We start from the raw sequence: 25,669 nt of genomic DNA on the forward strand, positions 1-25,669 counted from the left end.
AAATGTATTCTGCAATGTAAACCAAAGACTCTTTAGAAATTGAATAATTTAATAAATTTTAGAGAGAAATGTCAGTTAAGTGATATTTGAGCATTGATTTTTGAAGTGCATTCAGATTTCAAATTATATTTTGGTAAAATAGAATTATTGTGGTTAATACATAAGACTGTTAAATTAGTCATAATGTATAAAATTTAGGCTTTAGTTAAAATTACAATTAAACTAAATCATAGGCGTGAAATATTTTCCCTTCACAGTTTTTATAAAATATCTATGGATTTTATCAAAGATGGGTGAATGTTTTTTTCAGTAGATTTCTGGTACTTTGCTCTTTGTCTACTATTTCTGTATAGACATATATAATTCTGGAAATTATTTACTATATTCTACTTTCCTGGGGTCTTAAATGAAATTGTTTTGAAATGTCTCATTATAACAAATATTTATCATTAGAGATATGTAAGCTAACTAAATAAATATCTGCTGGTACTGAAAAGTATTAAAATTTGTAAATACCTTACTGATATCACAAATATGGGTCTGATCTAGTGATATACAGAAATTATTTAATAAGATTTTTTATCAATTATTTTGTGTCTTATTTAGGTGCATTGACATACAGCAGAGCAACGAGGTAGAGAGGACACAAGCACTTCGATTAGTCAGAAAGGTACGCTCTATGTCTAAGAGTAAAGGCAGATTTATGGTTTTCATATTAAGTATCCTATATTTTTAGATTTAGACTCTTTTGTGAAATTTTTCTATTAAAATTTAATGGCTAAATTCTCATTAAACATTTTTATTTTGTTAAAATTACATATGGGTTAAATAAGTCTATTCAGTTTCAAGGTAAGCATTAATATTTTGCATGATTATTCTGTGATTGGGTATAGCTAGGACATTATTTCTTATAAAACATTCATTATAAAGAATATTTTTCCCTTCAGTAGACATGTAAGTGAAATTACTGCTTTGGTATGTTATTGGAGAAAGAGGATTACTTGCTCCTTACCCTGATTTTCTCTTGTATGGAGTTAATACTGTTAAAAGGATGTCAAAAATAGTTACAGCTGATTGTTTTGAGGATGAGTTTGGATGCAATCCATAGTCAGATGCAATAAACAATTTAGGCCATTGTACAACATAAAAGGTCAAAATCTAAACTCTGCAAGCGAAGGTGGTAAGGATAATCCATAGTGCTTTTAATGAGAAGCCTCCAAGGAATTTTTTATTGTTGTTTAATGTAATGGGATGCCCTAATGGCGGAGGACAGAGTGAACTGAGGGTTAACTTGGCTAGGACACAACTTGTGTAAGAATTTTATCATGTTTCATCTTGAAGTATATTGTTTGCTTCTAAACATTCATGAGACTCATGAAGTTTATGTTTTGATGTAAAAACTTCTAAAATTATTTAGAAATTAAATTTTTAGCTTCTCTTTCCCCATATTGGAGTTCAGTGCATGCTCTAGAGTGATGGAATGTTGAGTTATACATTAACTAGATTCCCTTCTTTTCCTTTTCTTCAGTTGTCTAGCTTGTGGTTAGTAACGATCCATTAGTAAGCGTAGTAAGGAAAAAGTAAATGGATGAGTTGTCTTAAAAGAAGTTTGCAGTTTTATTAAGAGAGATCTTGGAGATAGGTTATGTATTTTTGTTATAGGTTAACTTATAATGGGACCAGGATTTGACTCTTCAAATTTAAAAATTAGATCTGTGGTTTTTATTTACTGATACAGTCCTTCCTACTGCCATGATTTTGAAAATTCAAGATAAGAAAAAATTGTTTCTGAAGAACCTAGAATAATTTTTTGGTTAGTAGAATTATATGTCAATATTTATCATACTAAGAATTAAAAGTGGGAAATTAAAATATATATTAACATTAAAAAATAGCAAACCCATCACATGTAAGTGTAACATTTTTATTAAACTATATTTTCTAAAAAAAATTAGTGAGTAGAATGACATTATTTTAGATTTTTGCAAAACTCTTTAATGTTTGTCTTGATAGAAGATAGCTGGATTATCATATTTGCTTCTACATTCATTCTGTTGTTATTTCACATGCAGTGGAGCCTCTGGAAAAGTTCAGTGCATACTTGTGAGGGAAAGAGAGTAAAAATACTAAATAATGTTTTTGTTTTATTATTAAAAAGTTTCAATTTTGTAGAATCCCTGAAAATATCCTAGGAACCCTCAGTTTCCTAGACCACACTTTGAGAATTGTTATCCCAGAAGTTGCATTCAGAAGGAAAAGACAACTCCACACGGATTCAAACAATTAAATTCAGCTTCTTTGGATTATTCAGTGAATGTTTTATTTTAATTTTGTAAAATGATTTGTATAAGTTACAATTTATTAAATATAAGTAGCCCAGTAAATGTAAACAGATCTTTAAAGACAATTTAGGAGCACCATAACAAAAATACATTCTATTCTGTTATGTTCTCCAGTACAGAGTAATTTGTGGCAGATATCATTGTGAATCCAAGAGCAGGAAAATTGCTTATACCTGGTGGTAGTATGATATAGGCTCAGAGGAAGAGTTGTGGCACAAAGTCCCTCGCGGTTTAGACAAAAGCTGTTAAAAGGAAAGCACCCTTCTGAATGAACAGTGGCCTCTATTGGCCAGAGGAACTATAATTTCATTAGCATTATTAACAACTGAAACACGCATTTCTTTTTTCCAGCAACATCTTGGCAACTGAGCTAGTAGAAATTAATGATCACATTATAATTGCTAGGTCACTGGGATTTTTTGTATGCATTCAAAAAGTTTTACACTTTTCTGAAAAGTTTTTTATATTTTAAAAGAAAAACATTGCTTTGCTTTAGGATAACTTGCTCTATGAATAATTAAGGAATATTCATGTTACTTTTCCTTCTCTTTTTCCTATTTCATTCATTTGGAAGGTTTTTGTTTGTTTGCTTGTTCCTTTTTCAATGTCTCTCTGATTTTTTTTTTTTTTTCCCCTGTCTCTTTTTCTCCCAGGCAATCCTTCTGGGTTTTTGCGTCTCTAATTTTCTATAGTTTTCCCACTGGTCAGCTATTACTTCTCTTTATCCTATTTAAATTCTACCAACTGCCTGCCTAATTTAAGTCATCATTTTTCTTCATATATCATTTCTTTATTTATGAAATAAGGGATTAATACATCATAGTTTTCTTTTCAATTGAAAAGGATTCATTTAGGGAAATTATTTGTCCTGATTCACAGCAAGATTTTGGCAAAGCCAGAGTAAGAACCCAGTTCTCTGAATTTCCAAACCTGTATTGGCCCTCAAGTCCTTTTGGTATTAAGCCCAATCTTCTTACCTTGGCACTCAGAACCCATTTTTGGTCCAACCAATTATGACCTGCTCATTATACCATTATGTGTACAGACAAGCTGCCCTCCACCACTACTATAATCATTACTACTTTCCTACTCTTTTCATTTCATTTTCACCCTTTTCTACATTATATTCATCTTGCAGTCTCAGCTCAAATTTCAGATATTCCCCTTACAGAAATCAGTGTTTTTCTAATTCCTTTATAGCAGTTTGCAAATTTATTATCTACTCATTGTCTTTAATTTGTTTTATATATGTCTGTCCTTCTGTGCCTAAAAAGATGATTAAACTATTATGTCAATAGAGATAAATTCCATGACTTTTCCCTTACTCATTGATTTATGAGAAAATTATTTGGTGATTTACACAGAATTTAATAATTTCTTTGCATGTATTTCACTGGAAAATAAGAGATTTCATTTGTAAAAATTTGAATTACAGGTATCCTTTCCATAGCACTACACTTGAGATTTATAGAGTAGAATTTTATTCTTGAAATTCTAAAAATCTTCTGGTCATACACATCCTCCTTTTACAAATGAGGAAACTAAGGCACAGAGGGGATTTGTTTGGCCAAAGTAACATTCGTTTTCTAATGGCAGATTTAGTTCTGGAAGCCAATTGGCCTGGCTTCCTAGCCAGCTCTTTTCAAAATACCACATATTTTATTGCTTTGGAAGTTTTTCTTACAAGGTCCTTATAAGCACAGTAATAGATCAGTAAGTATTAAAATACAAATTAATAGCATAATAAGTTAGAATTTTGTCACCCTGGAAGATGTTTTCAATACTTTACCTTTCTTTCCCTCCTTTCTCCTCCAACATTTTTGATTAATGGAAAATATTGATTTAGAAGTGAATGTGAAAACTTTTGTAGATTCTGTAGTTATTGGAAATCTCTTTATTTCATGGTTGTGGAACAGTAGTCTATCATTTCAGTTGAATTCTGTAATATCACATAATGCTACTTAAACAACATAAACCATTTACAAGTACTGTAACCAATACAGATCTTTCCTTTGATCCTCTATAGGACTTAAATGGATATCTTCAATTTAGTTATATTGCATCCTCTAATTGTTTCATAGCACAAGTCTTATTTTTCAACAGGATTATAAATCCAGTAACATTTAGTAGAGATTCATTATCCCCAATATTTTATCACCACTCAAACAGAAGAAAGCATTTTGTTGTACTCCCAATCCAGGGACCTGTCATTTTTAAATACTTCATCTACCAAATAGTCTTTATTTATTAAACAGTAATTAATGACATAATTTGTTTTCTTCCTATTTTCCAAACTGAAGACAGATCCTCTGTTTTTAGTTTTCTAAGTATGCTATTGCCAATTAAACTTTTCATTTAAAGTGAGATTCATCCGAAGTTTTATCACCATGTACATACTATTTCTACTTAGTTTTGAAATATCAAAAATACATTATGGGTTAGCTTTACCTTTCAGTATAGCAACAGGTGATCGGTAGAGATAGGGAAATTATTAGACATCTATTGCAAAGTGAGAAAGAATGAGGGGCGAGTTTGATCAGTGAGTTTGATGGGGGCGAGAGTAGGGATAATGAGGTAAATGGGTATATGGGGAAGGAATAAAATAGTACGGTAATTTGTGAACAGCTGTTGTCACCACTGATTTACTTTGTCTAGGTACTGAAAAGTTGTTTAAGATATAAATCCTATTCTAGAGGAGCTTAGAATCTCAGAAGCATTACATCTAATTGATCAATGAATTTATAGTTTGGACTATTCAGAGAAAAGCCAACACATTTTTCCATAGTAACGATATTAACGTTTATTGTGTCAATTATTAGTTGTATCAATCCTTTGAAATGTTCATATGAAGCAGAAAATTAAAATTGATACCTGAATCTTATGAATAGTCTATGGTCTTGATCACCTCAGTCTAAACAAAATAGGTTTTAAAAATGTTGTGAAGTAACTTTTTTTTCTGATTTCTCCCTGTTACAGATGATTACTGTGAATGCTTCCTTATTTCCTAGTTCTGTGGCCAACTCATTAATAGCAGTTGGAAATGATGGACTTCAAGAAAGAGACAGAATGGTCCGAGCATGCATTGCCATTATCTGTGAACTAGGTAGGTCAGAATTTTCTTCAAGTAATAAAAATGTATTTTAGAAGGAATGTATAATATTTATTAATAACTTTAATACGTGAGTTCTTTAGTTATTGATACAAAAGTATGAAAAAGTAGAACATTACTGATGGGGAAGTAGAAGACTATTTAACAAATGATTTCAAAATGACATTAAAATTCCCAAAGTTTTAAAGTTTTGCTCATAAAATTTCATATAAAGGAGTTGTCCAAATTCTAGTCATTAGAATAAAATTTCTTAAAGTCTGGCTTTCAGATACTAGTTAACCACACTGTATGTTGATGTGGATTAGATGCATCATATATTAAAGAAAAAAAGAACAGAATTCTAACTGCAAAAGGATTAAAGAGTTAAATGGGGGAAAAAACGGGGGAAAATGGATGAATATTTATTCGATCATTGTAAGGAAGATTTTGAATTATCAAAAGAAACCAGAGATTTCAGCAGCTATAGATTTTATTAGAAGGAGGCAAGAAAATATGCAGTGCCAGAACGAAGAAAAAAATATGTGTAACAAATGTGATAGGTAAATAACTTATTTATATACAGATCAATGGGAAAACTAAATATCAAAGAAATACATGGCCAATCAACATATTTAAAAAGTTCAACCTCACTGATAACCAAACAGACATAATTTTGAATGATAAGGTGTTTTTTCCCCACCAAAAGTAGAAATGTTGTAGGTTACATTCATTCTTGATATAATAAATAAATCATTAACAAAATTTTATACTAAAGAAACAGGAATTAAAACTTCTGCCCACAATACCTGTTGATTTAGAGACAAAATCAAATATGATTAAGGAAATTTTGAAAATAAAACTTTGACTACATGTTAATGTATGGGATGCCTGGAAAGTTATACTCAGAGTTAACTTATAAGATGCTTGTATAATTAAGTAAAAAGTAATGGAAATATGTGTGTGAACCCAAGAAATAGAAGAAGAAAAAAAATATCAGTTAAAGGTAAGCAGGAAGAAAGCAACAATAAAATTAAGAGTCTTAATTAAAGAGCACGATAGATTATTTAATCTAACCTGTGTTAATTGGAAGAAGAAAAAAATGATATATATAGACACGCAAACATACACAATGTTTGAAAAGCACAAAGGTCAGAGAAATACAAGATTAATATAGAAATGAGGAAGAAATGATAATAGGAGTTTTTAAAATTATAGGATAGTTTTTATATATATTGGAAATCTTATTGAAATTAATGGGTTTTCAGAGAAAATTTTAATTTCCAGTTGACTCAAAAAATAGAAAACATGATAATCAAAAACCATTGAAGTACTTTATGAAATGATTGCCTCCAAACGACTCATCCAGATAGTTTTGTCTTAAAAAGTTTGTTTCAAGGGACAGATAATTTTCATATAGTATAATTTAATTGACAGTGTTAAAAATATGGAAACCTAACAATTTTTTAAATGAAATTAGCATTGTATATACATATACCCCAAATATACATATACACACATATCTACACACAAATATGGTATAGAATAAAATAATTAGAAGACTAGTTGGATAACATTCTAGAATATTTATCTAAAATCAGTGCTCTGTAATATTTTTATTCTTGAATCTCTACAAATATTACATCCTTTTAATTCTTAATTAGCATTGTTTAAAAACTTGTAGCAAGATAATAAGATAAGATAATAAATGAAGTTTATATATTGGAAAGAAGACACTATTACTTTGTAGATGATATCTCTAGAAAAGTTGATTCAGAAATCAACTGAAAAACAACTGATGTAATTCAGTACAGTGGAAATGTGAAAATACAGATTTGATAGATTTATTTTGTGTTTCAGCAATTATCAGTAAATATAATAGAAAACGTTATATTTCCAAAATAGAAAATAAAACTCTGTACAACAAATAAACTTAATAAGAAATGTGTATGACTTGTGTGTGTTTGGAGAGTATTTTGAATTTGTCCAATTGATTCTCAAGAAAGCACAACTAATCTAGCAGGTAGAAATTAGAACATTTGGAGGGGAACTGATTGAAAAGTGGTCTGAGGGAACTTTCTAGGATGATGAAAGTGCTATACCTTGATTGCCATATTGATTACATTGTTCAAAATTTATTGAACTGCACTGTGAAGATATATGCATTTTACTGTATTTAGTTATACTTCAGTTCAGGAAAAATTCAGAGAGAAGTCTCATTTTATAATTCAGCTAGAATAAACAGGAGAGATGCAACCATGAAAACATTTTTGAAAAAGTACAAATGGAGGAGGAAGGGAAATATTTTCTTCAAATATATTTAAAAAAACAACAAAAAACAATTAAGCTAGGTTATTAAGAGAGAAATGAAAAGGAATCAATACTTGGCAGACCCAGATGTAAAACTTTAGTGTATTGGAAGTATAATAATAGGTTTGGGAAGCATGCTGTGAAAACTGATTAAACATTTGGGAAAAGAAAATTGAGTTTATCATAATAAGCCAAACTCAATTTATTGATATATTGAAATCTGAAATGTTCATCATGAACTCATTTAAAAGACACACAGGTGTGTACACGCATTCAAAGAAATGTCTGATCTTTGAAGTAAAGGTGGAATTCCTGAGCGTAAAATCTGAGTTTAAAAATCTCAAGTTAGATTACAAATCAGACAAAAGATTTGAAACAGGTAAGTATTACCACTATATTAAAAAAAATTCCATGCAATTGAGAGGAAAGAAGAATCATTCGAGTAAAATATGGGCAAAGGATATGAAAAAATAATTCAGAAACATAAAAAAAAAATCCGATTTTTGGGAAGTATATTCAGTGATTCTTATTAGATGCATTTTATCCACATGCCCTTTTAAATGTCTTTGACTAGAAAGTTTTGCAAGTCAGAAAGGAAATTAAGTTTTAAAATAAAATCCCAGATTTATGATTACTTTTTATTAGTTATCCCCTGTATAATATATTAAGTTTTTCTTTTTTCTTTTAGCACTTCAGAACCCAGAGGTGGTGGCCCTTCGAGGTGGACTAAACACCATTTTGAAAAATGTGATCGATTGCCAGTTAAGTCGAATAAATGAGGCCCTCATTACTACAATTTTGCACCTCCTTAATCATCCAAAGACCCGACAATATGTGCGAGCTGATGTAGAATTAGAGGTAGGAACTTTAATATTCTTTTCTAGTTTTAAAATATGACTTTAGTAACAAACTCTTAATTTGAAATTTTAAAGTTAATAGATGCAGCACAGCATTATCAAATCTAAATTAACTAAGGCTGGCTTATTCTCAGCCGTATTTCATAGCTCATTCAATTTGGAATTAATTGAAAATATTCTCAAACTATTTCATTAGTGAGTAAAGTGAAGTTTGTTTTTTTTAATCTATGAAAATTTTACTAATAAAATAAAAGCACGAGTAAGATTACATAGACCTTTACCTATTTATTTAAGACGATTTTTTCAAGGACTTTAGTACATTAGTCGTGTGTGACTAGCTCCTGCTAATTATATACTATTTATTCATTAAACCATTCTAAAAGTCTCTGAACTTGAAAGGACTTGTTAGCAGAATGGCTATATATACTTGAAAGAAGTAGGATACATATCTTTCTTTCTAAAGTAGTCTATAATTTAAATTTTTACTAATTCAGTGTTTCTTACAGTTAGTCTAAAACAGTAAGGCTACTAATATATATATATATATATATATATATTCTTTTATAATAAATATGTAGTGGAGGTTGGAACAGAATTATCACACACTATATTCTTACAGTTTATTTGTGTCAATGTACTACATAGTTGTTCATTACAAATGTAATTTAGAATAAGTTTAAACTCAGGATTTGTTTGTATTTGGGTTGAAATTATACAAGGTGTGTAAGATTTATCATTCCTTATTTTTTCTGAATCATTTTATAAAACGTGTCTTAAATGCTGTAGTTCTGGTTTTACTAGGGCTTTTAGAAATATTTGAGATTATAAAAGTGATATTATCCTATATCATTACTAACAAATTTAAGTACAATATTCTCCTTAATGTGTGATTTTTAAATACGTTATTCATTGTAGTACAATAACAATAAACTGGCATTTTAATATCTTACAGTATGTTTAGCTTTAATTTTGATATCAAGTAGAAAAACTATAATTTTAAGATTGGAGAGATGATTACAATGACAGAAGATAATATGTATAGGCCTGTTTTTCATTCCTGTATAGTTGTACAGCAGATTAGTAAAGCCTTTATTTAAGTGAAAAACTTCAAAGAATGTGATAGACTAAATACGCTACTATCTTTGCTTATATCTTCTTTGAAACCACAAACGTTAGTTCTATTTTTCCTTAACAAGATTCCAATGGCATAGTGATTGAGAGCATAGACGTTAGGCTGTACAGATCTGGTTTTGATTTTTTACTCTATGACCTACTAGCTTTATGACTTTGGGCAAGTAATTAGCCTCTCTTGGACCCATTTTTTCCTAGATAAAAGACATGGTTTTTCCCTGACAGAGTTATTGTGAAGAATAAATACTATAATAATATAGTGGTAGCAGTAGTAGTAGTAGTTATAGCAGCAACTGACACTGAAGTAAAGCTTCTAATGGGTTAGGCCTTATTTCCAGGTGCTTTATGTATAAATTCTAATCTACGTAAGATGTTTTATTTAGTACGTAGCTCATAAATACTCAAATACCTGTTGCCTTGAATGTTACTTATCATCTTCATTATAGAGGCTGCTATTATGAGAATATTGTCCTCATTTTGATTATGTTTTTATCAATTTTCATTCTAAATTAATAATTGGTTCCCTTTTCTACAAAGTAACTATTTTCAGTGCTGTCTATTGTTAAGTCCAAATCTTCCTCCTGTTAAAAATCTCTTTTTAAATTTACCCTGGCTTCTGTTTCTATTATATGTGATATGTTTTGACCACAGAGAGAGAAAAAAAAAGTGGATTTAATGTAATAATATTAGTAGAACAGTCTGTAAGGATTGTAATTTTTATAGTAAAAAACATTTATTAAACTTAGACTGCAGAGCAGGATAGGGTAGTTCATAGCATCTGCTATGGAAAACTAGAAAAGCTGAATAATTATGTCAATCATATATTTAAAGCAATATAGAACTGTGAAAGCAATAAGGACCAGAGGGAGTGAAATTTTAAGGAAGGCAGATACTTTGAGAGTTGCCCTGAAGATCTGTAGATGCCTTTGTGGGCACTTGCAGATTTGGGGCACAGGCTAGGTAGAGGCTAAGAATATGCCCTAAGCCTAGGTAGAAGACGAGAGTATTTGGCAGTCCTAGGGTATGGCATGACAAGCCTAGAGATGTGAAAACTAGACCAAGTCTAATTTACTGCTCCAGACATTTGCTAAAATAAGAATCCATGCAGAGTAGAAGCTACAATGTCAAAAGCTGAGGAAAGTACAGTGAAATATTCTGTAGTCTCTAGCTTACAGGACACAAAGTCCTCCCAAGAGGATGCGCCATGGGCAGAAGTTGAAAAGCCTTAGAAGTAGTGAATTTACACTGATTATATGCAATTGCTTTTTCTCCTGGATCCACTTACTGATCAGTATGTAATTAGAGACTGAAAAATCCAGGTAGGCTTTTGCTGAAATGAGAAAAACCAGAAGAGCATTTGGCAATTGTGTATTTATACTAAACTGACAAAACTGATTATTTCATAGCTGATTTCCTTTTCTTGACATTTCCCAAATTTTGGAGCTATTCTGGATGGATATCTAAAGATCTAAGTTCAAAACTTATAAAATACGTAGGAAAAAATTCCAGTCTGTCACTGGTAAGCAGAAAAATACTTGCTAATCACTGAAGGGCCATAATTTAGGAATAGGAAAACCAAAGGCTATCCTCTATCTTATCAAAATTGCAATGTAGTCTCAGTTTAACTCAGTGATCAGGATAAGATGATTGGCCTCTTAGTCTACCTAACAGAAGACAGGGTAAACCATTTGATGGAGATAACATCACTTGGAACCTTTTATAAAATTCGCAATGTCTGACATTCAATAAGGAATTTGACTGAATGTCATACAAAAAGACATGACCATATGACTGAAAACCCAAAAGACAAAAAACATTCTAAAGAAATACTCCTAAAAGTGATCCAGATATTACAGTGAGAGGGAAAAGACTTTAAAACAACCATGATTAATTTATTGAAGAAAATGGAGGAAAAGAGGAAGAAAATGAATGAAATAATGGAGAATTTCACCAGATAATTGTAATATATAAAATGAATCAAATGGAAATTCTAGTACTGAAAAATGTGATCCCTGCAATTCTCAGCTCAGTGAAATTAAAAATTCATTTTGGACATGAAGATACCATTAGTAAGCTATAAGAAAAGTCAGTTAAAAAATACCCAGGGTACATCACAAAGAGGGGGGAAAAAGAAAGGAACAGAAGGGATGAAACATAATTGTTGTCTTTGGAGAAGAGAGCAAAAATGGACAGAAGCAAATATCCAGAAACGATGGCCAAAACTGTTGTTTCTAAAACTGATGAAACTTCAGTTCACAAAGCTCAGAAAACTCCAAATAAGATAATACAAACAAAACAACATGTAGGCACATTGTGGTAAGATTGTTGAAAACCAAGACAAATAAAAATCTTAAGAGAAGCTTTAGAATAAAAGACATTACTTTCAAAGGTGCAAGTCTGACAGCTGATTTCCCAACAGAAATAATGGAAATCAGAAGATAGTAAAATGGCATCTTTAGATTACTGAAAGAAAATAACACCTACCTAACCCAGAGAAAATATGTTTCAAAACCAAAGATAAAGATTTTTCAGACTAGAGACCCAAGGGAATTTAAAGAAACATTCGCCTGCCTATGTATCACAGAGACACTAAAGGAGCCCAGGGTGAGGCACACGTAGGGGGGAACTGAGCCATGCTACCAACAAGCACGTTGTGAGTAGACCATCCTGAAGCAGATCCTCCAGCTCCTGTCCAGCCTTCACATGACTGCAGGCCTGATCAGCATTTTGACTGCAAACTTAAGGGGGACCCTGAGCTGTAACTGCACAGCTAAGCCCCTCCTAGATTCCTGACTCACAGAAACAATGTGAGATAATAAGTATTTATTGTTACTTAAAAAATGAGGCAGACAAGAAAGGCTAAAGGGAGAGTCCTCAGTCAGAGAAAAATGATCTAAGACAAAGAAATGGAGGAAGGAATGAACATTGCCAGAAAAGGTACATACAAGGCTAAATATGAAAGAATACTGTTGCCAAAAGCACTATTAGTGATGCCTTATGTATTTTAAATTATACTTAAAATTAAAATTCAGAACACAATAATGCAGTAGACAATAGGGGATATTAGAAAATGAGACAGTAGTTCTAAAATGAGTGGATTTAGCAAGGTTGCTGAATACAAGGACAATACTCACACAAAAATAGCTTGGATTTCTTTATACTAGCAACAAGAAGAGAGTGTAATTTATAAAATAAAACCATTTAAATAATGTTCAAAAATAGGCAAAATTAAGTCATAGTGTTAGAGGTCAGGTTAGTAATCCTGGGGTTGAGAGTGACTTGTGAGTACAAAGTTGGGGGGGAATAAGGAGGTTCTGAGGATGCAGATGTGTTCTTTATCAGGTGCTAGTTACAGGAGTGTGCTTAATTTGAGAAAAATCCATCAAACTGTACATTCATGATATGTGTACTGTTCTATATATATTTAACACCTCAATTTAAAAGTTCAAAAATTCAACTTGTATGTTTAAAAAAATCACTCAAATATATTCCTTGTTGATGAATTTGAAGAAATAAGTCTCTCAAATAGTATACCCAATTAAAAATATAGAGAAATAGAATTAATTAGCTTTTTACAGGAAGAATGCATTTTACAATAAAGACTCTTTTTCTTCTTTTTCTGCCTTTTTTTCATTAGCGAATTTTAGCACCCTATACTGATTTTCACTACAGACATAGTCCCGATACAGCTGAAGGACAGCTCAAGTAAGTATCATTTGTTCCTAATAATTTATAAGGTGGTATGTGTTGCTATTAAAGCTTTTTAAATTTACCTGATTGCATATAGAGCCAGAGCAATGTGAGTTAATTTCCTATTTCATGGAGTTAGATTGCAGTTCTCTCATAATAAACTGGTTTAAAAAATTACAAGTAAGCTTTGGGAAATATAAAGACTTGGAGTTAATTTCTCATTTATAAAAATGTAAGCTAGGCTGCAGTAGAAACCTAGATCTTTAATTCTTTTGTTGTATTTTTAGCATAATTATGTTGAGAGACTAAAAGAATGAAATAATGGGGAATAGAATGAAAAGCTGCCTTAACAATTGAGTAAGCAGAAAGATAACCTAGGTAGAATTTTGAGAGTAAGGTTAAGAGGGAAATAAAAAATCAAGATTATTTTCTAGAAATGAGGCAGGATAATTTCTAGTCTTTTTGGAGAGAAAAGCACATAGTTCACTGGGTATTCTGGGATAACTTTTATAATTAAGTTGATTCAGGTATCAAATGTACTATCTATAAAGATTTTGCAAATAACACAGTTCCAATATGCTTTGAGGTGTTTTTCTAGTAGGATTGTTGGATTGCAAACATACTTATTTTGATAGATAGTATATATTAAAATTCCTCCCTAAGTTTTGGAACATTGTGAAATGGGAGGATATTTTTGTTGTTTTTCACTTTTCTCCTAAATTAAAAAACAGTGGTTTTATGTCTTTGTGTCCCTTGCTGTGGACTTGTCACACCCTTAACTTAAATATCATGACCTGAGCTAAGAAACCAAAATAGATGTCCTCTGTTTAAGACTTTTCAGAACTTATTCCTGCTAAGTTATGAATTGGCATTCTTAAGTCCCTTTCTTGGATTTTCCTTATGACACTTGGACATTCTCTTTATTATCAGAGACCATATGCATTTTCTATTGCTGTGTGACAAATTACTACAAATGTAGCGGGTAAAAATAACATCATTTGATTAGCTCACAGTTCAGTAGGTTAAAAAACTGGCTTGGCTCTTATCTGGAGGTTTTGGTCTAAAATCCATTTTCAAGCTCGTTCAGGTTGTTGGCAGAAATCACTTCCTTGCTGTTGTACAACTGAGGTTCCTGTTCCCTTGCTGATGGTCAGCAGGGGCCTACTGTCAGCTTCTGGAGGCCACCCTCTTTCCTTGCTACATGATTCTCTTCATCCTCAATCACAGCAAGAATTCCTCGAATCTTTGTGCTTTGAATCTCTCTCAGACTTCCTTGTTTGCTAACAGCTCTTCAGTTAGATCAGGCCTACCAATGATCCCGCGATCTTAAGGTCTGCTGGACTATAGAACATAAACATAATTACTATCATGGGCAGTGATAATGATAGTCATAGAATCCAAGGATCACAGCACGGACTCTTGAGGGGATGAGGGACATGTTTAGAGTTCTGCCTACTAGGATGAGCAAGAGATGAACCTGGATTTTGTTTTGTTTTTTTAAGTTTGAAGGGGGAAAGTGCATTCACCAGAGTTCTTCCTTTCCTATTTGGTTCTGTACTTTACTTTCTTTGTTTCTGGAGTATGGACAATTACGGGAGTGAGTACATTGTAGCCAGAGAATAGGAGATAAATGATTTTTTTAAATACTGTAAATTTATTGAATAGGTTAGAGAATAGATTACCAGTCAATCAATATAAGTATATCACTAACATTTTTAAGACAAGGAGCATCAAAAGCTTAATCACACAATTGTCTGCGTCTCATTTCTTCCACCACTTCACCTCCCCATTTTAGTTTCTGTTATATTCTTATTTTGATTGGTGCTACAGAGCTTAGTGTGGTTTGTGTTTGTATATTTTTAAGTGTTTCATTTCGCTTTTTGTAGACTATGATTGCTCACTACTCTTTAATTTGATTTTCTGTCATTATTTTTTATCCCATCTGTTTTTTCTTTCCCAGTGCTCTTGATTTCTGTAGCCTCACAACTGTTAAGAACTTTGTTAGGGAAGTCGAAAAGGTGGCACAGAAAAAAGTGGACAAATGACAGGATAGAGATGGTTGAGGTGGCATAAAGAGTACAAGACTGCTATTAAGTGTTGAAACTGGCCATAAGCCATACGTGGAAAATGTTTAACGAATATATATATATACAATAGACCCATAAATAACCCGGGGATTCGGGGTGCTAACCTGCACAGTCAAGACTCCAATATAATTTTGGAGTCCCCCAAAACTTAGCTACTAATTGTGTACTATTAACCCAAAGCTGACAAAGACATATTTTGTATATGTATTATATACCTCATTCTTACAATAAAGTAAGCTAGAAAAGAAAGTATTAAGAAAGTCTTAAGGAAGAGAAAATATATTTACAGTACCAGATATTTTTATTGAAAAAAATTGTATATAAATCGACCCATGTAGTTTAAACCCGTGTTGTTCAAGGGTCAACCTGTAGTTCTATTGCTTAATTAACTGTCAAACTATTACGTAGCAAGAAACAAGTGAGATGATTGGATACAGATTTACAAGAGACAAAAGAAGCTGTTGATATTAATAATGTCCAGTTATTTGGTAAAATTTCAGTGAGTATATGGGTTGTTGAACTTGCTTGTTAGAAATGCTCAGATAAGTTTGCGGCAAGAATTTGAAGTAACTAGAATATATGTGGTAATTGTAAGAGTTTTATGTGGTAATTTTCTTTGCTAAGGGGCAGCCTCCTGATAGATGCTTTTTAAGCAGTGTGGTGTTTGTTGTCTCTAATGCTCAATTAAAGGTGTTAATGAGCTATGTAAGAATAGTTTTCCAAAAGAGCAAGAAATGTAGAACTAAATAGAAAAGTAGAATTTATAACTTATTTTAAACAATGTTGTGAATCTTAAATTGGAGGGAGGTCAGTGATAGGTCGGCCGGTAAAGGAACGCACATGGTCAGGCAAGTTAAAGTCTTTATTGTAAGAGAGCAAGAGTTTATCAGGCTGAGCAAAAGATGGCCACAGCCCAGGCTGCATGTCTAAAGAAGACTTGCGGCCCTGAAGGAGGGGGTGAGGAGGGTTTTATAGGGGCTGTGCTGACAGGTAGCATTGTTTGAACAGAAAATGTTTTCTGCCTGCAAGCCAGTAGCTGTTTTGTGGTGTTTTCTGTAATCGCAAATTTGGCTCTGTCTGCAGGTGCAGGCCAACAGACATTTTGTTGTTTTCTTGCAGACATGGCTCTGTCTGTAAATCAAGGTCTCTGAGACCTAACATTCAGAGACCTGACATTAAGTCAAGGTCTCTAACATTCAGAGACCTAACAGTCAGTATGTAGGGTAATTTGCTTTGAGGTATGTCTAATCTTTTTTTTTTAACATGTTTGATTTCCTGTGTAAATACTTGGAATACTTGTAAATACATTAACTAATGGTAGCACTTATTCTGATACAGTAGCAGGAAAAACTCACTTTTTATTTTAATATTTTATTTCTTTGTTTCACTACCCCTCCACCACCACCACCACCCCAACCCACCCACCCACCCACCACACACAGAGAAGATAGAGAAGCGAGGTTTCTAGCCAGTAAGATGGGAATTATAGCCACATTCCGGTCATGGGCAGGTAAGTTATTCTGTACTGTTTTATAATATCCAATAAGAAAAACCTGACTATTTTTTCAAATGTTAAATTATTACTACAGCATCTAATTTAGATGTTAACCTAGTTTTATTTTATATGTTATTATAAAAGCCACAGGGATTTGTACAAAATTATTAAAATTAACTACTTTTAAGTCAGTATACTCATGGTTACCTGGACAGTTTAAAAAAATTAAACATAATCTATACCAAAATGTTTTTAACGGTGTTAGCTATATATGTAAATAAAGTTTGTTATTTAAAAGTACAAGGTAGAATGTCATAACTACCAAATAAGATAGGCCATTAGTAGTCTTAAATTTCCTGAGAAGAGGAATTATGCATGTTTTATCTTTCTGTGGAATTAAAACAAACATTTTTCTTAAAATAATACCACTGAATGTATTATTTTATATTAATAATTTCATTTTTGACTTTGTAGACTGATTTAAGGACTAGCATACAAAGTAGTGTATCAGTAAACAGAAAACGAAAATTTACCTAACCACGTCTGCGTACTTAAGGAGCCTAACTAACAGATATCTTTTTCTTAGAAATTACTAACCCCGCCATTGGCTTCTAGCCAATATATTTTCAGTGATTTCTTCTGGCCTCTTAATTCTTTGATAAAAACCCCAGCTGTGCTGTATGTACCTCATGACTGCCTATTTCCTTTTACCCTCGTGGACAAACTAGGTATTTATGAGGGCCCAGCTGTCACACATCCTTTTTTATATTTAACCAATCTCCACACGTTATTTCAACATGGAAACCAACACAATCCTCCTGTCAAGTTTAACTATCACTGCCCTTACCTCAGAAGTCACTATATAACTCAACATACAACTTTTCTGTAGCTACAACTATCATCCTTTACCATCCTTCAACTTCCTCGCCATTAGACCTCTTTCGATCCTATAAAAAAACAAACATGAATTCTGTCCTCCTCTAACCACCAGTACAGCCTAACTACTATCTTCTCATTCTCCTTACTTCCATATTCAGCTTCCACTGTCACCATGTCTCTGATCTCTGCCAGTCTCTTCCCTTGCTTCTCTTAAACATGTTTTTTACTGTGCTTCCATTTGTCCTATAGCCCTGATACACTGATCCATCATTAGAAACTTAGAAGGTTGGGAATCTTCCACCCTCCTATTGAAGTAAGAAGAGAAATACCAACTACAAATTAGAACTCTGAAAACATTTTTCTCACAGAAATAATTTCCTAAATAGTATTTAGATTCTCTGGTACTATTTATTAAGCTTTTGATATTTGTAACATTATTTCTATGATATATTTTTCAAACTCCAAATAACTGATTTCTATACAAATGAATCTTAGAACACAGTTTCTTCATGAGTTGCAGCAGCCTGTTTTTCCTGTTAGCATAGAGTATGACCTGTATCTTAATCTATAATCTCTCAAATTGCTATCAAACCCTGAAGTTTGAGAAATACAATTTTGATGACTTAAGCAAATAACTCTACCTATTATATTTTAATTTGAATTTTGAACCCAAATTCGAAGAGAAAATATAGATTATAAATATATGTGCTTAGCTAGAAGTAACAGGAGACCTGTATGACTTTAAAAAAACGTTTTCCCCAACATTCTATTACCAAAAGTTTCAAATGGATAGAAAAGTATACAGTGAATACCAGTATACTTCCACCACCTAGATTTTGCTCTATTTGCTTTATTACGTATCTGTTCATCTGCCCATCCCTCTGTGAATTCATCAGCCCTCTTAGGTTTTTCTAATGCATTTCAAAAGAAGTTGTAGAATTCAGTACTCTTAACTCCTACACTTCAGCATGGCCATTATTACCTAGCGCTCAATATTTGTTAATGGCCCTGACTTGGTTATTTTTGTTTGTTTCTTTTTGTGTTTGTTTTTAGGTAAAATTTACCACTTACCATGAAATGCACAAATCTTGAATCTACCATTTGATGAGTTTTGACAAACACTTACACATGTGGACCTAAGCCCTTTATAGGATACAGGACATGACCATCACCCCACAAAGTTCTCTCTTGCCCTTCCTAGTTCATCCCTGATCCTCCTCCTCTAAGAAGCAACCATTCTTCTGTTTATTTTCATCATGGATCAGTTTTGCCCGTTCTAAAACTTCATATAAGTGAAATCATAGTATATGTATACTTTGTGTAAGGCTTTTTCACTCAATATAATGATTTTGAGTGAGATTCATTCATGTTGTTGTATATATCAGTAATGTGTTCCTTTTTATTACTGAGTAATATTCCATTGGGTGAATATGCCAGTGTTTTTAGCCCTCCTCCTGTTAGTGAACACCTGACCTGTTAAGTTTAGACTATTACAGATAAAGCTACTATGAGCAGTCTTATGCAAGTCTTTTTGCGGACACGAGCTTTCATTTCTCTTGCATAAATGCCCAAATGGAGTTGCTGGGTCACGAGGTGCATATATGTTTAGTTTTATAAGAAACTGTCAGACTTTTTCTCACACAGTTTCATACTCCCATCATCAGGGTATGTGAGTTCCAGTTGCTGCATCCTTGCCAGTATTTGGTATTGTCAATTAATTTTAGCCATTCTGGTGAGTGAGTAGTGGTATGATATTATGGATTGAATTTGCATTTCCCTGATGACCAATGATATTGGTCTGTGTATATTGGCTATTCAAATATCTTCTTTTGTGACAGGGTAATATGTTTAAAATAGTTTAACTCAATTCTCTCACTTAAAATTTTGATCCATATAATTTATCTGAAGTCTATCACTTATACTCTTTTGTGCTAAAAGTTAAATTTTAGAATTAAACTTTGAAAAGACAAATGCCATGCAAAGTTTTTCACTTCATATTAAGGTAGCATTAAATAAAGGAAGCAGACCATTGTCTTACTCTCTCAAATATTCTTATTCCCTGAGATTACTCATCAGTAAATGGAAGTAGCAGGCAGTCAGATCATGAACTTTTTTGGGTATGAAACAAATAGAAAAAGGAAATTAAAGGATAAAATTGTTTATAATCTCTAATCAGTGGGGAAATTCAGAGAATGTTTGAAATATGCTGTCACTTATGATAACCAAATAATAGTATAGTTTAGCCTGGAAAAAGATCACAGATTTTTATATTATGGATACATTGCTAAGAAATTTTTCTGAAATTCAAGTCAGTGATTTTTGTGCTTTTTATCCTCCTTAGGTATTATTAATTTATGTAAACCTGGAAACTCTGGGATCCAATCTCTTATTGGAGTACTTTGCATACCAAATATGGAAATAAGGGTAGGTAAAAGTTATTCTGATTGTTTCATTCCTAGACTTTTAATGGAGGAAAGTAATTATTAAAAAGTTATTTCAGTTGATGCTTTTTCCTCATGACTTATTAACCTGTATCATAGAACATTTAAAAATGCATCAGTAAATATTTACTACTTAGTTGAATCCTAAGGATAATATGAATCATTAGAAATGCTGCTGTTGTTAGGAATTATGGCTGTGTTAAAATTAAATTAAAAATATGAAATTAATCATGCCTTATTCATTAAAATATGCAAATAGTGCAGAAGGGCACTCTCATTGTAAAGGTTCAAGCAATACAGAAATACATTTAGGAAAAAGTAACTGGTAATTATGTATCTTATTCCTTCTAACTTACGGTTTTATAATATGAGTGGTTTTAATTAAAATTGGGTTAATATTTGTATTGGGTTATTAATATTTGTTTGCTTATTTATTGGCTATATTCCTAAATTATTGCATAGGAATTTGTGTTAATATTATACAGCTAAGCAAATTGAAATTGAAGGGAGAAAAAATTAACTCTTAAACTAATTCCTCTTTTCTGCCTTAAATGTTTCTGTTTTAATTTTGTTCAAAGAAACAATGTGCTCCTTTCTTGTTACTTGTGTATATGAACCAAACCTGGAATATTAGCCAGGGGTTCCTTGCTTAAAATGTGAACTCAAAAGCATTTAGACCATGGAAATGGAAGGAAGTGATGGGAAGATCTATAAGCAGGCAACTAGCAGTTGGGGCAATTCAGTTGACTCTTAGCAGATGGTGAAAAAACATGGCCTTTGGAGTCTGACTGACCAAGGTTTGATTCCTGGCTTTATTACTTGTAGTTCCATGACCTTTAAATCTATTTCTTCATGTGTACAATGGGATTAATAAAAGATTTATTGAAAAGATCAAATTGTGTATGTAGTAAGCATTCAGTAGTTATCCTTTATCTAATACAGGCCTGATAATGGTAGTTTTCTAAAGTACAGCAGTTCTGTTTTTACCAGTTTTCTTATGTGTGACTAGAACATTTAAAACATTTTTCATTTAACGAAAGATGTTTCCATAAAAGTAAATGAACTGTATTTATTTACACTTGCAGCGAGGTCTGCTTGAAGTGCTTTATGATATATTTCGTCTTCCTCTACCTGTTGTGACTGAAGAGTTCATAGAAGCACTGCTTAGTGTAGGTAAGTACTGAATGCATTTGTATCTATTCAAACATTGTAATTTTTAAGATGGTATACCTAATGGAGCCAGATTCCCTCCAAGGAAAAATACTGCTCTAAACATTGAATGTCATTTTCTTTTCTTACTACATCATCGTGGCATGAAATTAATGTAAAAATAAAACCTCCGATAAATTTCTAAAAATAAGGAATTTTTAATTTCTTCTCTGTCACCCTTGCTCTTGCAAATGAGCAGTGAAATTAATAGAAAGATGGACCAAGAAAGGAAGAGAAGATAATAAGAAACCTATGCAATTCTCAGATTATCTAATTCTTGTCTTATTATATTTTAGCCAAATGACCCCTATGTCCCAAAATAAAGAAAGTTAGGTCTGTGAATGCTTACATAGATCATTTTTTTCTGTATGGCTTTTTGAGTCTATTTTTTTAAAACCACCGTTAGTGGGTGGACGGTTATAGGTCAGTTGGTTAGACTGTGGTGCTGGTAGCACCAAGGTTGCAGGTTCGATCCCCACATGGGCCACTGTGAGCTGCACCCTCCTTAAAAAATATATATATATATTATATACACATACACATATATATGTAATAAAATTTTAAAAAAACATTAAAAAAATACTTATAGCCTGGTTAGTTGCTGGGTTTACACTTACCTGAAGTGTTTCAGTAATATCTAATTTTCTTCTAACTACCTAATTGTAATTATTTTAGATCCAGGTAGATTCCAAGACAGTTGGAGGCTGTCAGATGGCTTTGTAGCAGCTGAGGCAAAAACTATTCTTCCTCATCGTGCCAGATCCAGGTAGATATAGAAAAGGTTCAAATTTATTACAATTATTGTTTTCATGTTAAATTGTTAATACGCAATATATGGAACGTTATGTAAACTTTCTGTGCTGTGTTTATTCCAGGCCAGACCTCATGGATAATTATTTGGCACTGATACTCTCCGCATTTATTCGTAATGGACTTTTAGAGGTAAGGTTCATAAACCCTATTTTATTCTATTTTATTTTCTCTCACAAAATTCTTTCAGAGCAACCAACATATAAGATGCATAAATATATTCGTGTATATTTTGCCACTATGATATTTTCTTTTTATTTTCAAAGGGTTTGGTTGAAGTGATAACAAACAGTGATGACCATATCTCAGTTAGAGCTACCATCCTTTTAGGAGAGCTTTTACATATGGTAAGTTTACCAGCCTCTCATCATGTGTCATACCATTAATGTTTTAATTTATAAAACAGGTTATTTTAATAATGTTTCTCTGTATTATCTCAAAAAAAACAACCCTACATGTCTTTTGTATGTTTATCTTGGCATCACAAAGAGCCCTTGATGCCTTGTATCTTGAATATATATGTATATACACAGAAGGTGCCAAAAATTGTACACATTTTAAGAAAGGAAAAAACTATTAAAATTGTAATACTCAATATATACCAATAACAAAATATGAACACAAGTCACGTTTGACTTCTGCAATTACAAGAAATGCTCAAAGTGGTTACCATCAGCATCCAGACACTTCTGATTACGGCGAACTACTGCTTGAGCAACGTTGATTGACCAGTGTCCACTTGTGTACATTTTTTTTGGCACCCCTAGTATGTATGCTGGTTTTATAAATGGAACAAATATAAAAAATACAAAGTGCTGAGTATTGATTTTTATACTTTCGATGTTGGCAATTTGAGTCCTATAAATCTTAATCTCAGAAAAACTTTTTACTTACAAAGCAAGGAATTATAAAACTATAGATTACTTCAATCAGCGAGGATTGAAATTGATATATGACAGTCAGTGCCTGAATTTTAGAAAACTTTGTGCAAAAGTTCTATGAGGTTGGTGCAAAAGTAATTGCAGTTTAAAAGGTTAAAAACAATTTCAAAAACTGCAGTTACTTTTTCACCAACCTAATAAATATAACTGCCTGTTTGAAGACAATCTTCTCAGTAAATTGTGGTTTAGAGGATAAGAATCCCTTTTTTTTTTTTGCCATGATTTTATGACATTAGTAACTTCTGGAATAAAGTAGCTAGGAAAGTGATCTGATAGTTCTTTACTCCCAGCAAATCAAGCAATGAGGTAACTCTGTTTATGAGATAGAAACTCATATTTGTAGGTCACATCATAGTTAATAAAGCGCTAAAAAAAAAAGCTGAAGAAAAAACCACTTTAAACTCATTCAGGAAGAAGTAACAACGTCAAATCTTTTAAAATTATGTTATAGCTTGCTATTATTGGCAGAGTATTTTTTGTTTTTGTTGTTTCAGCGCTCGCCATCACCACCCCCAGTTGTTGTGTTTTTTTTTCCTGCTTTCCAAACAAAATTCCACCACAAAATCTGCTTTCTACCAATGAAGATAATTAAATTAATTAAATGTGGAAGTCAGAAGACTTAAGAATAATAAGCAATGAGCTAACACCAATATACTACTCAAAATGACCAGTTTTTATATTTCAAGAGTCATAGAATTCTGGTATATAGAGGAAGGGAATAGATGAAATTTATAAAAGAAATTCCTTCATATAAATGCAAATAATTCAGGATAGTGACATGCTTACAGGCAATGATATCTTAAGAATTAAAAATAAACCTGAGAACCTGAGATATTACTTAATTCTTTCCGAAGGAGAACAGAGCAAGTGGCTAAATAATTCATTAATAAACAAAACAGTTGTCATTAAACTCTGTTTAATTCTCTTTATCTCACTCACACAGCCCAGCTGTGTCTTCTGACTTCCACATTTAATTAATTATCTTCATTGGTAGAAAGCAGATTTTGTGGTGGAATTTTGTTTAGAAAGCAGGAGTTAATAAGTTTCTTATTTTAAATATTGTTGGAATATGAGACAAACCTGTTTTGAGAACGTGGTTTTTAAAACCTAAGAAGTCAACTCATAAGTTATAATACTGATTCTAGCTTTTTAAATGTTATTTTTAATGTAACATGGTAGCTCCGAATCTATTTTTGATACCAATTAAGAATTGAGTTTAATTGGGTACCACTTAAAAATTTATAATTTAATGTTATAATAAAAGACCTATTAAATTTATGGTTGTATTAATATGATGTGAGTCTACATCTTTATATTTGTTCTATCTTATCCTTGTTGAAAGTAGATGAGAAAAATTATAAGTAAGTGTGTATTGGGAAGTAAATCATTAATTTCATGAGTAAAACCTGAGTTCTTAGTATTATCTCTGTGGATAGTCAAGAACATGAAATATTTATATTTCTCACCTCTTACAAAATGTTATGTTTCATTGTAGGCAAACACAATTCTTCCTCATTCACATAGCCATCATTTGCACTGCCTGCCAACCCTAATGAATATGGCCGCATCCTTTGATATCCCTAAGGAAAAAAGACTGTAAGTATCGGAGCTCCAGCAAAAAAAAGTTGTGCCTGGTTTCTTTAATACCCACTTAGATAACCTTCGCTGTTTTTTAGAAAGTAGTATGGATAAGTTATACTTGGAAATTCTTTTAGGAAAGCCTTAAAGATAAGAGGAAAATTAATAGCTTTATTTAGTAATTTGTATTTTAGGCTACAAAGTGTTATTGCTTAGTAAAATGAACTTTTTATAACATGTTTCTGGACAAGGACATAGACTTTCTACCAGATCACTTAAAATGTTGGTTGAGAGTTTTTTTTAACTATTTTATGTTTTGAGTAGCAATTCAGACTCTTTTTAAATGTCTGAAGTATTTAAAATTAATGAGGCACAAAAACTAACAATGTATTCTTGTATATGTGTGGTTAAAATTAATGTTGGAATTTAGTAACCCATACTATAGACATTGAAGAGAGCTAAACTCGTAATACTAGAGGAGACATAGCAAACATAGAATTTATAACCCAAGTGTGGCAATATAGCTATAGCTCTGCTGGAATTCTAGTGCTAATAATAAAATATAATTTCAAAGGTAAAGATGGAGGAGCTTGATTGGGAAGTGCTAGTGTAGATATCTGTTTTGTTTTCATTTGGTAAAGATTATGTCTAGGCCAGGGGTGTCTTTTTCTTTTTTAATTATGATCAGAAAAAAATCTATATATTTGGAGCTTGTTATTTTTTTGTAATGTCAGTGAAATTGTTCTTCATTAGCTCTTCAGAACTAATGGATTTTTGTTAGTTATAATACATTTCTCAAAAGTTTAGTTAGCTT

At 32.0% G+C, this 25,669-nt stretch overlaps 1 protein-coding gene across 5 annotated transcripts in view; it reads left to right on the top strand.

The window, feature by feature from the left end:
* The window catches only part of RICTOR (RPTOR independent companion of MTOR complex 2), a 105,707-nt gene that overhangs the window by 52,661 nt on the left and 27,377 nt on the right, over window positions 1-25,669 (top strand). For all 5 annotated transcript variants that reach the window (XM_074328978.1, XM_019737220.2, XM_019737219.2 and 2 more), the window contains 11 exons: window positions 607-670; window positions 5,319-5,445; window positions 8,426-8,595; window positions 13,363-13,430; window positions 16,945-17,012; window positions 20,218-20,300; window positions 21,403-21,490; window positions 22,202-22,292; window positions 22,402-22,468; window positions 22,603-22,683; window positions 24,773-24,873. In XM_074328978.1, coding sequence (XP_074185079.1) covers window positions 607-670; window positions 5,319-5,445; window positions 8,426-8,595; window positions 13,363-13,430; window positions 16,945-17,012; window positions 20,218-20,300; window positions 21,403-21,490; window positions 22,202-22,292; window positions 22,402-22,468; window positions 22,603-22,683; window positions 24,773-24,873 — 1,008 coding nt within the window. The remainder of the gene's footprint in view (window positions 1-606; window positions 671-5,318; window positions 5,446-8,425; window positions 8,596-13,362; window positions 13,431-16,944; window positions 17,013-20,217; window positions 20,301-21,402; window positions 21,491-22,201; window positions 22,293-22,401; window positions 22,469-22,602; window positions 22,684-24,772; window positions 24,874-25,669) is intronic.

This window comes from Rhinolophus sinicus, linkage group LG03 (assembly GCF_036562045.2).
Source record: "Rhinolophus sinicus isolate RSC01 linkage group LG03, ASM3656204v1, whole genome shotgun sequence".
In the NCBI taxonomy this organism is placed as follows: domain Eukaryota; kingdom Metazoa; phylum Chordata; class Mammalia; order Chiroptera; family Rhinolophidae; genus Rhinolophus; species Rhinolophus sinicus.